Source organism: Cordyceps javanica, chromosome 1, assembly GCF_051103115.1.
Source record: "Cordyceps javanica chromosome 1, complete sequence".
NCBI classification, from domain to species: Eukaryota; Fungi; Ascomycota; class Sordariomycetes; order Hypocreales; family Cordycipitaceae; genus Cordyceps; species Cordyceps javanica.
In genome coordinates, this window is record NC_139295.1 from 7802635 (window position 1) to 7816243 (window position 13609).

Genomic DNA, 13609 nt, shown 5'->3' on the forward strand with positions numbered 1-13609 from the left:
AGGTACCGGTAATGCATGATTTTCTCGAAGAAGGCTGTATGAGAGGCACATGTCAAGACTGGCGGAATAGGACGAACTAACATTAGATGCGCCCCAGGGTGCAATTATGAGCCATTAATGTCCGGCTGAAAATCCAGGTAATGCCGAGCTTGACATAACGTGCGGATCGGAGGGCCGCCGTGTGATAGTGTAAAATTGTACATGTAGATTATCGCTAGCGGATCCAGCCATGATGCACGAAGCCGACAGTACCTCAAGTGGTTGCGAAGCGTGCGGTGGAGACGTAAAGGGACCAGTAACGCCACAGGTGACATCTCATCATGTCTTGCCCGGGCCAATACGCATGTTCCTTTTTTGATCTCAGAATGCTACGCTAGGGCCTCCGTAATACAGGACGTATATTTTGTATATCAGCAGATAACTATACCCAATTCGTCGAAAGATCCACCTCCAATTATTTTTGACCAATCAGAGGCCATAGATCCCTACTGGCCAAGGTCATCACCATGTACCCCAGTACCCCCTCTGCCTCCGAATCTTGTGAAAGCTCCTTTCTGGCGGCGCCAGAACCCTCATTAATACTCAGTAGGAACACTCCGAATAGTAACGCTCACAGAGCTCGAGGCAGGGCTCGAGGCAGAGCTCAAAGCAGAGCCCTATCGCCTTATCGACTTAGCTCGAATATGTAGAAAAGTCTAGGAATTGAAGACCTCCTTTCGCCATAACCAGGCACCACTTCTTAAAGGTGACGAAACTGTACGGATACATACTTACTGGTTCTTGTCGTAGAGATGGTAGTGACCTCTGCAAAAACAGGTGGGCTAGCTACCTGGTCGACGACCTAATTAGGTATAGTTCGGTGCTGGTTCACAAAATATAGGTCCTGTATTACGGAGGCCCTACGCTAGGGAACCTACTGGTATTGTAACGAGGCTTGCTATAGGGGGTGTAGCATAAGGGTAATCCACCATCATCAAAGGCGATTTGGCTGAAATAGCGGATACGCCGGCATGCTCGCTAGATCGTAAGCAGCTTTTTTTGCATAGTTCCCGCTCGTTTACTCAAGTGTGTGTTCCTTAGCCTCCTAGACAAGCATTGACTGCTCGAACACTCGATATACCTGTTTATGTCAGGTAGAGAGTACGATGGGTGTGGCCCCCTTCCTAGACCCTTGTCTGGCCCCTTGTCTGGCCCCCTTCCTAGACCCTTGTCTGGCCCCTCGTCTGGCCCCTCGTCTAGCCCCCTTCCTGGCCCCTTCCTGGCCCCTTCCTGGCCCCTTCCTGGCCCCCTTCCTAGACCCTGGTCTGGCCCCCTTCCTGGCCCCCTTCCTTCCTAGACCCTTGTCTGGCCCCTTGTCTGGCCCCCTTCCTAGACCCTGGTCTGGCCCCCTTCCTGGCCCCCTTCCTGGCTTCTGTCTGGCTCCTGTCAGGTCCCCTTCCTAGACCCTTGTCTGGCCCTTGTCTGGCCCTCTTACCAGCACTCATTAACTTGAGATTCGACGTCAATTGTGTTGCTTAGAAGTGAGGTGTTTATGCTGGTGAGCTGATGGCAGCGCGACATGGCCTGTGGCTACCAGTATGTGGCTTAGCTGATAAGATGCTGATAAGATAATAATGAGCAGCTGATCAACATCCCGACACAAAGGGAGCTATACCTATTGAAGAAATTAAATGGATCTTACTTCTACCATGTGATCTTACTTCCCTTCTGATATGAACTTTGTCTGGCCCCTTTTCTGGCCCCTTTTCTGGCCCCTTTTCTGGCCCCCTTGCAGGCCCCTTCCACTGGCGCTCACTACCTGCGCCATGCCCTCCCCTAAACTGAGGGCGGACAGTATCCTGGAGCAGATCAAGACAGAAGCTGCGGGTATTATCGTTCATGGTCTGAGCAAAGCGCAAGCAGATACGTTAGAAGACGCGAAAGAAGAGATATCCTCGCCAAGATGCTTCCCCGCAGACGATTATCGCGGACCGAAATACGGAACATGGCTTAGGAAGATGCTAAACTGCGAGCAGACAGTACTCTTTCTAGGCTGACCGAGATACACACCATCGTGCAGGCAGTGAGATGAATCTCAAACTTGAACTCGCCACTCGCTCTCGTCGATGATTTTGCGGAGAATGAACATGATCATGTCGTGTGCGCTACATTTGTACTGCTGCCCGAAGCTAGGAACTAAGGTGGTAATTTCGCAAGGCAGCAAGAGGGGTCGTTTTAGCACGTGATGGTATGCACGTGCCCAGCCAGGTAAGCACTGAGCCTGAGGCACCAGTTTGTAAAATGGTGAAATATTTTCCATTAGCCGTTGAAATGCTAATTCACACCAATGCGCAGAGTAGCTGGCTCGCAAGCGAAAATGATGAAGCCATACCTCGGGTGTCTCATCTGCAAGGCCCCTTGTCATAGTCTCAATAAGAGGAATTATTACTTACTCAGCCGAGGGCGCAGTCGAAGAAGAAGCTAAATAGTGGGCCGACGGCGGCCACGCAAAAGGTTGCCCTCTCAAAAAAGCAGAAAGGCCTGTACAGGTGCTCTCCTGCACCTTCACCCATGGCGTCTCTTCCGTTGAGATCACACTATTCGCCATGACATCTGATCCGGTAAGCGGCACAACGCCCAACTCTGCAAATGGGATGCTGACTATCCACTCACATGCCGCTGCTGAGCGGATGGTGATTGAACCATGTAGATTTACAAGTGATAACGCAACCCATATCCAGGAGGCTGCGGAATCAGTCCACGAGTACCCGAGCGGAAACTGTGGCGCACTGCTAAGTTGCAGTCGGGTTTGCCCGGCTTGCCAGTGTACCCGCTATACCAGCCGTATCGCCAGTTAAGAGATGGCGAATGCCCATCATACTACACGCACAGCAAATCCGTTACACCCCAGTTGCCAAGATTACCTTGCTGTGGCTGTCTCACCTTTCCAGAATGCCCGAAAACTCGTGCTGCCACAAGTGACAAGCTTCACCACAATACTTTTGAATTCTAGAACTCATGTCCGATCGCGAAGACAGCAGAATCTTAAGCAAGCTTAATGTATAGACCGAAGTTGGACAGTCTTTTCTTAGGCAGAGCTTTCTTTCCCAATCTGCAACATGCTCGCTACGGAGCTCACCAAGTCTCTGTGCCGCCATCTTCTCTGGGAGCGCCAGCAAAAAACGTCGACTGCAAACTCTGTCCTCAAGCGTCGCCATATCTCTCACAACGTGGCCAATTCCAGGCAATATCCTAAGAAGCCTTGCTTGGAAGATAGCGTCAGCTGGATCCAGTATTTTATCAAGAATGCCTTCGATGGCTACCACTCCAGAGGCTGGTGAAGAAAGTGACTGTAGTTTTACGTTCAGTACAAGAGCCGGCCTCGGGTACGTCTGCCTTTGTACATTGTAAATAGATTGGTCATGGCATGCCTGGAGGAGGCAGACTACCAATCAGTTTTTCATTCTCACACTAGCCGCAGGTACCGTGCATAGTTGCAGTAGGCCGAATAGACACTGAGGCTATCAAAGAGGCTGGCTAGGTCGGCCGCAACTAGGGCGTACCAATGCTATAGGTTTGCGTGCATCTCGGGATTAGCTCGTGTCCAGCACCAAAGGTGTTTGCGTAGATGACGTGATGCACACTTCACGCACCGCGCTTTTTCTGCTCTTGGAAACGCCCGCTCTTGCGGCCTAGGCAAAAGTGATCCGGTTGTACGCAGAGAGCCGGGCTGTATCCCCGGCCATTCAGTGTCCAAGGTCCGCAATATACCCAATTATCCATTGGCCTTGGTATAAGTTTTCGATGTAATCATTTGCATGAACAGCATTGGTCATGGTCTAGGCCCCGGCGCTAATGCACATGAACCATTGGCTGATCTTCATCACATTTGCAAGCGAACCTGACGTGGCTGCCTTCCCACCTGCAGTGCAAGGCGCAGGCCTTCGGTGGTGTGTCAGCTCTTGGCCTTCCGTTGTCACAGCCAATCGCCCCGGCGACGCAGAGACCGTTCCGCAGCAGTTCATCAGACTTCACTTGCACCAGCGAGCACTGTACGCGTGCAGCGCCCCTCGTTCGTCCACCCCTTGTTAAACGGGGACAGACAAATATAAGTACCCCAGTCCAACCGTCCGTTTCCCTCTCCCCAGCACGTACAAGCGCAAACCGGCTCGAAAATGCTCCCTTCCACCGATACCACCGATTTATTGGCAGTTTCTGCCTTCCCTTTCGCTCTTTCATTTGCCTACATCGTGCTTGCCTTTGAAGCTGGGCAAAAGAAACGCGGTGTCATGGCAATACCCCTGCCAGTCTTGCCCATACCCTTTGTAATTTTACTTGCCATTCACCCAAGCTCTCGTCTTTGGTATCGGTTCTGTCTAGTAGTCGTCACGATCTGCCTCGCCATCCCACAGGTATTCCCCCAGCAACCGCAGCCGTTTAAGAAACAGTCACTAACCGGTGACAGATTTTGGCCCTCTATGTATTGGCAACCCGTTGCCGATACTGGTTTGTCACGGCCGCTGGTCTCTTGGAACTGGTCTGGATTGTGGCTGGATCTGTTTTCTTGCAGACACAAGTTGCGATGGTGCCGCTCATCTTTGGTCATTCGCTGTTCGGCTACGTGGTGGCTGAGCACTACGTCAAGACTGTCCGACACTCGCGCGACACGACCAATTTGATCAACGCTTTATACGGGGTTTCGTTCTGTTCCTCGGCCGCCGCCGCAATATATGCGTTTGTCATGGTCGTTTTGGCAGGGCTCGGCAGGGCTATCGAATATCCGTGTGTCAATCTATACGCACTGACAGTACTCAAACTTGTACCGGTCATGATCCTCGACCACATCAAAGACCGCACCAAAGAGCCGATTTCACCTGAAAGCCGTAAATCTGCTCAGAACCAGAACGGCCCTTCTCTCAGCCGCTTCTCAGCCGATTCTCTCAGGCCCTCGCGTTTGCAGCACGGCAGGGCTCGAGTGATGCGCATTTTCGATCCAATGAGATGGTTCTAGCAGCCTTTCGAGAATTTATTGACGTGACAGGGATTTTTTCAGGGATTCAAGGCCTTCTTCTGTGGGAGCCTGCCAGATGCCGGCGTTGGCAGACCCTTCCAACCTCGTTCGAGGGAAATTTTTACTAGTACGCTATTCGCTCCTTCGTATCAATAAAAGTGCATCCGTTCGGCTCACAAATCAGTGTGACGGACCATACTCTAGTACTCATGGTGCCCCGTAACCTTGGCCATTGAGTCGAGAGTCTCGGGCGGTCAGCCGCAACACATGGCCTAAAGTGTCATCCGACAGAGGCTCGTGGCAGCGTACCCTACGCTCTTTGCAAGCGATCAGCACAAGCCCCGGCGAAGCAGAGACCGTTCCCGTCTAAATCATGCCACCACCATCCCCTGGGCGAGCCCTGTGCGCACGAAGCACCCAGACGGCCTACTTATGCAGTGCACAAAGCAGTGGAACATTGGAGGGGCCTGCTATAGCACGCACATCGAGCCAGCATCACCTCAAAGTACCAGCTCGGAGCGTCAGTGCCTCCCGAAGGTACTTTGCCAGGGGATCCTGGTCGCCACGGCTCGTGTCGCGCCGGATCGCGTCCCCAGAAAAGAGAGAACGTGGTCTAGTCCGCAGTGCAGTCACACCAGGATGAGCGTTGGCCAACCTCGGCGACGGACGCCCAGTCCAGGTAGTTCAGCTAAAGTCACCCTCCCACCCGCCTTTCCGGCGGCGCCATCCTTTCACGGTGGGCTTGTGGGTGTGAGTGGATGCGACGTAGCACCGTCTTAGTGCTGTGGCTGCAGCCTTTTGTTGTTAGGTTGTAGGAGCATCTTTTGCTCATCGCCAAATGCGCGATATGTTTTCCCTCTTTTATGCATCATTTCAGTCTTAGCGGGTACAGCTGTGCATTAATCCGTAGAAGGCTCGATAGCACGTCCAAAAGCCTACACTAGGGCGTCAACGGACGTATTAGTCAAATCAAATCGGCGACATCTAATCATCCATCGTCAATGCAACCAACTCAATATCGTGGTGAAGTTGAGTTGGTTGCTAGAAATAGGTTTTGTTGAGTTGGGTTCGGTTGATTGACGTCAACCTGGTTGACAACCTGGTGATTGACGTTGCGTTGATCGCCACCCTGGATAGATCTAAGCCCTGATTTATCAGTAAAATGCATTTACATCTACGCAGCTTTTCGTAACAACTGGCTGACAGAGATGGAAGCAGCAACTTTCACCAGCGGATGACAGAGGCATAAATACAGCCTGTCTCGGAGTTATATATCCGACTGGACGAGAGGCCTGTGCATGATTTTCGTCAGTTCAGCGGACCGCTGCCATGCCGCAAGGGCGGAGACGAACGCAAGTGCCTGTTGTTTTCTTTTCTCTCTCGCACTTGATGTAAATACTTCGTTCTCGAAAATTAACGCAAATGACCTAACGTCTTCCATCAAGTCTGCGGTTCGTCGATCAAGGTCCGAAAGCTCGCATAGTAGAAGGTTTATGCTACCACGGTTGGAGCTGAGCGCACGCTCTATATCATGGAGGCACGCAAGAGAGCTTTCTAATACCGCAATCTTGTCCTCAACGGGGACAAGGCAAAGATTGTCAGACATTGTGGGTGGTTCACACATGCTCGTAGAATAACGCTTTTACAAAGCTCTTCATAGTTTCTGAGAAAAGAATTATTCTAAAAATAGGCCTAATGTCTGAAGTGGGTATAACTAGCAATTAGTTCTCATAATAGTTCTCGCGTTATGACTGCGGCCGACCGGACTATGGTGGAGATGGCCGGCCGGGCTAAGTGCATTTTCGGGGTGGAGGCTCCGTCCCATGTCCGGCGCAGCGTATGGGGCACGGCGCTTGCTGACGAGACCTCATTGGACCAGATCTATGATTCCAGATTTAGACAGACCCGTTCAATGGATTCATCGCTGTCAAGCGGTTGTCGGAGGCACGAAGCCACTCAGAATCCATACGTAGGGTGGCAAATCCAGATGCAAATTCGATGGCGTTCATACGTAAATCAACACAGAATTCCACCTTACGGTGATAATTGTTTAGTAACTCGAAGACATGGTCAATAACCTGGAACTCTCTGCGAACTATTGTCAAAATAAAATCAGCCTATCATTTGCGTTCAACTTACCGGCGAAATGTGAATAACCGGACATGCTTAAACTGCTGAGACACTTTTATCAACTTAGAGCATAACTGTATGATATCATCGGCTCGATGTTCATCTAGGCGATGTCGATCTTCCATCCACTGATTAACAAGATAATAAGATGCGGTCAGATCAAGTTTCTGTAGACTCTCCGAGAAAAATCGCCGCTGTGTGCTTCGACGCGCAAAATGCATTGAAAAAATGTTTCGAATCTGGGAGGCTCGATTGCATATCACAATATCATTTTTCTTCGGGGCTGGTAGGTGTAAGTATATCCGCGAAATCAGTTTCCAGTCTCTCCGACTAGTCGGCAAGGTTGGTTGCTCGCTAGTCCAATATTGGTTATTGATAGGTTCCATCGTGTATGTTAATCTAAATCATTAACTCACAATAGTATACAAATAAGGGTCCAGATTGTGTTTGTGAAAGTATTCGCCCCAAGGAAAGCCTCGTCCGCATGGAAATCTGTTTTCAACGTGTCCCAGGCTCTTTCGATCATGGCATCACAAAGGTGAGACGCTGAGTAGTGAGCTAGTAGCGCTTCTATTGTGCAAGTGACTAGGTGGCTTGGCTGATGGGACGCCTGGGCCTCCTCAGATATAGAACATCGTTTCCGGAAGTTCGGGGGGTTGGCCAGAAACTCGCCAAGCTGGCAAATGGAGACGTATAGGCCATGATCCTGAAAATTCAAGACTTTCATCACCTCGTTCATGAGATTGATAGATTTCAGATGTTGCACTCCTTTTAAGAAAGTAGAAGACCCAAAGTCTAATATATTGTTTGGTAAAGTTTGTAAAGACATGGTGGTAGAAGAGGAAGATGTTACATTAGAAAAGAGAGGTATGGAGAGAATATGTATTTATAGCCTATTTATTGGCTAATTCTCTCCTGGCATTTGAGGACAGACCATTATTCGTCTACATATCAGGCTCAGCTGAGGTGTATGTAAAGTAACGGCTATCACCACAGAAGGGAGGCCACCAGGCCCATCTTAGAAGAGAAAAGTTTTCATATCCACATCGGGGGAAACACTGCGCGCAACTCTCTTGATGTATGTCCTGAAAGTTACAAGCCCCGTAACCTAACACACGCATGGGCCCAGTGGCTGCTGCTCGTGAGGCTGGAACCGGTCCCGATCCTGGTCCTACAATCCACACCTAGTGCATATCCTGACCGGTTCAATTTCCACCGTGAGAGTCAAAAGCTCAAGTGGGTATATGATTGGTAATAGCTTTACGACAGTCTTCAACTATTTATGTACCACACCATGGACGGCACATCATCATCACGAGCTTCCTCGACACACCTCCTCTTCATTATGGCCTCTAACGCCTCCAACGCCAAAGCTCGACTTCTCTTAGCTAAGAGACGCAGCTCCGACTTAAAGTCCAGCAAGGTCTCCGAGCACTCGTTTCGTGAATGGAGACCGGAAGATGAGCTAGGCATCGACTATAACTCGGATGATCAAGATCAGCCTACGTTACGGAAACAGTCCGACTTGATCAGCAGAACAGAGTGGAATGGAAGAAAATTTAGTAGATTTAAGGACTCTCCTTGGTGGTAAGTTTCGCTCCTTCGTATTATGACTTAAGCTAACGCAGGCACAAAGCGTTACAGACGAACTCTGGCGAGATTCATTGGTCGACTAGTAAGTGCTGCATTTCCTCGTAGGAGTTGGTCATCTAATTTTGGAAGCCATCAATTCATTCTCTCGACAAACTCTACCCCATTTAAGGCGCCAGTGTCCGATACTTTCAAGCAACCTGACAAGATCCTAGTGATCGGAGCTGGAACGGGAACGCTGGCAATGTGCGTTTTACTCTACCAAGACACTTTTTTTGACTAATTCTCTATAGCTATCTAGCCAGAAAGTATCAATCCGCAGAAGTTATCGGCATTGATACGGTGGATAACTTCGACAAGTCTCCCCCTACTAATTGTTCATTCCAAATGCACATCTTCGAGCCATTTCCGACGTTCCAACCGTCATCCTTTGACTACATCTTTATTATCGATGTAAACGGTCGAATTCAAAACCTCCTATTATTTTACAAGGCAATCTTTCGGATCCTCAAAGCTTCAGGCCATATCGAGCATAGCGAGACAAAAGTCGATATCGCCAGTTCTGACGCTCCAGGCTGGCAGGCATTTCGCGAAATTAGCGCCGCACAGGGACTGAACGCAAAAATTCTTGGTAATGATATGCGGCAGAAGTTGAAAGAAGCTGGATTTGTTGATGCGACCCTGAATACTGACCGTCTCCCTGCTACGCCTTTTTGCTCCGATATCGAGGGCCAAGTGTTACCAGTTCTAATTAGTCGAACGGGAGGAGAAATTCCACCGAAGTTCGATCTTGGAATGGAGAGACTCGACTCTGAGATACACAAATTATGTTCGCAAATGACGACGGAGGCGTCAAAGATTGGTACGAAGCCATTCGCGACACGGTACGTCAAAGAGTACTAAATTAAACTATATATAACTAATTTTCTTTAGACATATTGTATATGGCACTAGACCTCATGTAGTATTTTCTTCTAATTAATTCTATATTCTGTTCTACCATATGATCAGCTGTTAAGACGAAGCAATTTGTAGTTATGTCTCAAAACGGGTCAGCCTCTCCATCATCAAAATCAGTGATTGTAGTCCGTAGCTACTCCTTGTCTAGAGACTAGTACTGCTCGAACGCGGAACTATAAATTCAGTCTATCTGCCAGTCGAAATTCGATAGGCACATCCAGAAATATGTGCAATATGGCCCTTCAACATTTCGCTTCGTTATCCAAACTATTAACCTCTTCGTTTTCACCTACCGTCTATATTGTCAGCAAAGAAAACTGCTATAGCAAAGCCCTAGTTGAAAAGTTAACCAGTCATGGCTTCAAACACAGCTATGTCTCTCCAAGTACAAAAGTGGATGGTATCGTCACCTTCATCTGGGTAGAAGACTACACCTCAACTATCGAGGAATGGACATTAGTCAAACGGAAGCTCGACATTGTTCTCGTTATTACCAAGTCTAAAGACCTTGATCAATCTGAGGAGAATGGCGAAATATGGTTTCCTGTTTCGCCAAAAAGGATCGGCAGTGTTCTTCCATTGTTTGACACGTTGGCAGTGGCTAGATATAAGAGACCCGAGATACCAAAGGAGGCCCAGTGGCTCAAAGGAATAGATAGGACAAAATAGGCTTTCTTGCTATCTCGCTATTTTTACTACCTTGAACTTTGTATTTCATATGATACTTTTATCCGTATTTAGAGCGCTTTAGGTGGTAGAAATAGGTAACATCTTTATCCCATCTAACTAAAATCGTATAGGAATATAGAATACTCTATTGGCCGTACGTTGACTTTTCTTATCGCGCCGGGAAATAATTATCATCCTCTCATTATATTTTGCAGATTTTGAGCGCAATTGAATCGATTCTGGGAGCTCCAAGAAGTGGACTTCCACAGGAGCTTAAAGCGACTTCGAGTCAAGTCTTCCGCCCCATCTACAGGGTTGTCAGCAACCATGGCCCATGTTGAAGAGGACGCCGTACTGTCTGTAGACCGAGGCATAAAATTAGGATAAGGAGAGTTCATTGAGAATTAAATTATATCAGTAAAACATCAGGAGGAGTAGGACCAACGGCTGCTGGATGGCACCTGCCTTATAGCCACTTCTGGCAATTCAACTAGTTCCGCTGCCGTTCCCCCATCCTTAACCCCTCCGAGATCTGATTCGCGAATCAGGAATCCCACGTTAACGAATACTGTCAAGATGTACTGTAAAGTGAATTGATAATGGATACCCCGGTTGGTGAACGCATAGACTCCGAAAGCAAGGCCAACGCACCCGGTCATTAACGACGTAGCGAGGAGTCCATAGATCACACGGACACTTTCATAGCCTGGTGGTCCGCTCACAAGCCACCGTAGTAGTATAGTGCTACACAACAGATGGGTAACGCTGTGGTATGCCCATACAGCTTGAGAAGACCATTTCCAAACCCCGAAGGCAATCCATATCAGCTGCATAATAATGCCAGCTATCGCTATGAATCCTGACGATCCATCAATTGACAAGCTCCAAACTGCCAAGTTCTATGGCACGTCAGTGGCTAGCTTCCTCGTCATAGGCATACGCACCTCAGTGGCACCAAGGCAAGAAGCGATTACTGTCTGCCAGAGCCGGTAAGGAATTATGCAAGGGAGGTCGCGACGGTATGCAACAGAAATCCATGACGTAAATGTAACGAACAGGGAGCTATAGATAATAGCTATAACAAGAAGCGCGTCTTCTGCGCCTCCTGTGCCATGGTCGTATGAATGCGAGGCTAGCCACGTAAAACAGGATTCCGCACCCCCCTAGTCCGAGGAGTGTCTTGATCTTGTCACCAGAAGGCTGCATAGAGAGTAATCTGATGGGAGTATGTACTGAACTTAAAAGGTAAGTCGAGAGCCCTTTTATACTGATACCCTACTTTAACTATTATCGATACTATACAGATGAATAGAAAGATCAATCCTACCTATCTAATTAGACCTACCATTAATATCACTTCTTGGAGTATAATTGGTAAACCACCAAGCTGCAGGGAGGTGGATTACGGCTTGCATAGTGTCGTCAGAAGGTCAGGTAACTCTGCCTCCTGTTCTTCTTATCCTTACTCTTTTCGGATGCGAAGTGGTGTGTGGCTGAGACTGACTTTTGTCCAGACAAAGAATTTCCTGATTCTGCTTAGTACAATTACTATTTTCAGATGTGAAGTGGTGTGTGGATGAGACTGACTTTTGTCCAGACAAAGAATTTCCTAATACTACTTAGTGCAACTTCCACGTGAGGTCCAGTCCGATTTCATAGCCTTCAGCGGCCACCCACATTCCCTTCTCCAGACTTGTTCAACGTCTTACAACATCGCTATGCCACCGTCTGATAACTCCTTTGAAATCACACAGCAGCTGGGAGAAATCGAGGCATATTGGTCTCTTCTCACCGACAATGGCAAGCGGCAGGTTGTTCGTCTACTTTTCAGGCTTGAACCACAACTGTTAGAGTCGACCATCCGAGAGTTATCCGATGACTTACGATGTCGGCAATTGACTCCTGCCCACGCTTTGAGCCAGTGCTCAGCGAGTCAGCCAGAAAGTCATGACACGAGAATCGCCTTAGCTAATAGGGAACCATATCTACTATCACCTCGTGCGACGGTTCATGAACAACCTCGAGGCGAATTGACAAATGAACCTCTCTTCCACACAACTTCATCGACCGCAGCAAAACTCTCCAACCCAGCACCACTTTCGCCCTCAGCACAAGTCCTCAGCCCAACACCATCTTCGCCTTCAGCACAGTTCTACAACACGACACGAAATTCGTCTTCAGCACAAGTCCATGGCACAATATCATCTTCGTCTTCAGCACAAGTCCCCAGCACAACACCATCTTCGCCTTCAGCACAGCACTCGATCATAACAGCACATTCGCCATCAACACAGATTCCTAGCCCTAGATCACCTTCACCTTCAGCGCAATTCTACAACACGACACGAAATTCGTCTTCAGCACAAGTCCATAGCACAATATCATCTTCGCCTTCAGCACAATGCTACAACACGACACGAAATTCGTCTTCAGCACAAATCCCCAGCACAACACCATCTTCGCCTTCAGCACAGCACTCGATCATAACAGCACATTCGCCATCAACACAGATTCCTAGCCCTAGATCACCTTCACCTTCTGCGCAACTCCACAACACGACACAAAATTTGTCTTCGGCACAAGTCTACAGCGTAACAGCATTTTTGTCATCAACACGGATCCCCAGCCTAACACCATCCTCACCTTCATCACAGTTTTATAGCACAACACGAATTTTGCCCTCTGCACAAGTCTACAGCACAGTACCACTTTCGCCGTCGGCACAATCTTCCAGCCCCGCGCCCTCCGCAGCACAATCCTTACACAGAGCAAACGGCAAGAGCAGGATACCTCAAACCTTCGAAGAATGTTTCCCTCCTATTCCAGATGCCGCGTTGGAAGTCCTAGAGAAACAATCCGCCAAGGACTATCTCATGATAGATAAGGGAGTAATACATACGGACATTGCTCGAGCTATAGATAAGAATAAAGGGGACGCCTGGACGGTCTCAATCCGACGGAGAGTTCAATGTATTGGCATCTTTAATGCCGTACAAGATATCACCAAATCCTCATACTTCGGGCAGCAAACCGGATTACTCAGTTCTTTAGCGACGCCTATTGGTATAGAGCTTCCTGATTTGAGGGAATATTTATCTGCAGGTAAAAGGTATCAAAAGCTATCAGACGACCTATCGTTTGGTATTTTGTTACTATTTAGCCCATGGCTAACAACTACGTATGTAACAAGTCCCCGTGGCTAAAGCTTTGCTAACCCGGATAGCCTGGAAAAACGGATTCCCTTGACTCTGGCGAGGCGGGACATGATAA

General features: G+C 48.5%; 3 protein-coding genes across 3 annotated transcripts; all 3 read left to right on the plus strand.

The window, feature by feature from the left end:
* Positions 1–3098: 3098 nt before the first annotated feature.
* V2A60_002383 (uncharacterized protein) lies at positions 3099–3320 on the plus strand (the record flags this gene model as incomplete). The annotated part of the gene is made up of 1 exon (XM_083253734.1): positions 3099–3320. One exon carries the CDS (start codon positions 3099–3101, stop codon positions 3318–3320), a length of 222 nt encoding a protein of 73 aa, XP_083109860.1.
* Positions 3321–4561: 1241 nt separating this feature from the next.
* On the plus strand, positions 4562–4990 carry V2A60_002384 (uncharacterized protein; the record flags this gene model as incomplete). The annotated part of the gene is made up of 1 exon (XM_083253735.1): positions 4562–4990. One exon carries the CDS (start codon positions 4562–4564, stop codon positions 4988–4990), a length of 429 nt encoding a protein of 142 aa, XP_083109861.1.
* Positions 4991–8414: 3424 nt separating this feature from the next.
* V2A60_002385 (class I SAM-dependent methyltransferase) lies at positions 8415–9613 on the plus strand (the record flags this gene model as incomplete). The annotated part of the gene is made up of 4 exons (XM_083253736.1): positions 8415–8707; positions 8757–8795; positions 8843–8956; positions 9004–9613. The coding sequence occupies 4 exons, from the start codon at positions 8415–8417 to the stop codon at positions 9611–9613; spliced, it is 1056 nt and encodes a 351-aa protein (XP_083109862.1).
* Between the last annotated feature and the right edge of the window lie 3996 nt (positions 9614–13609).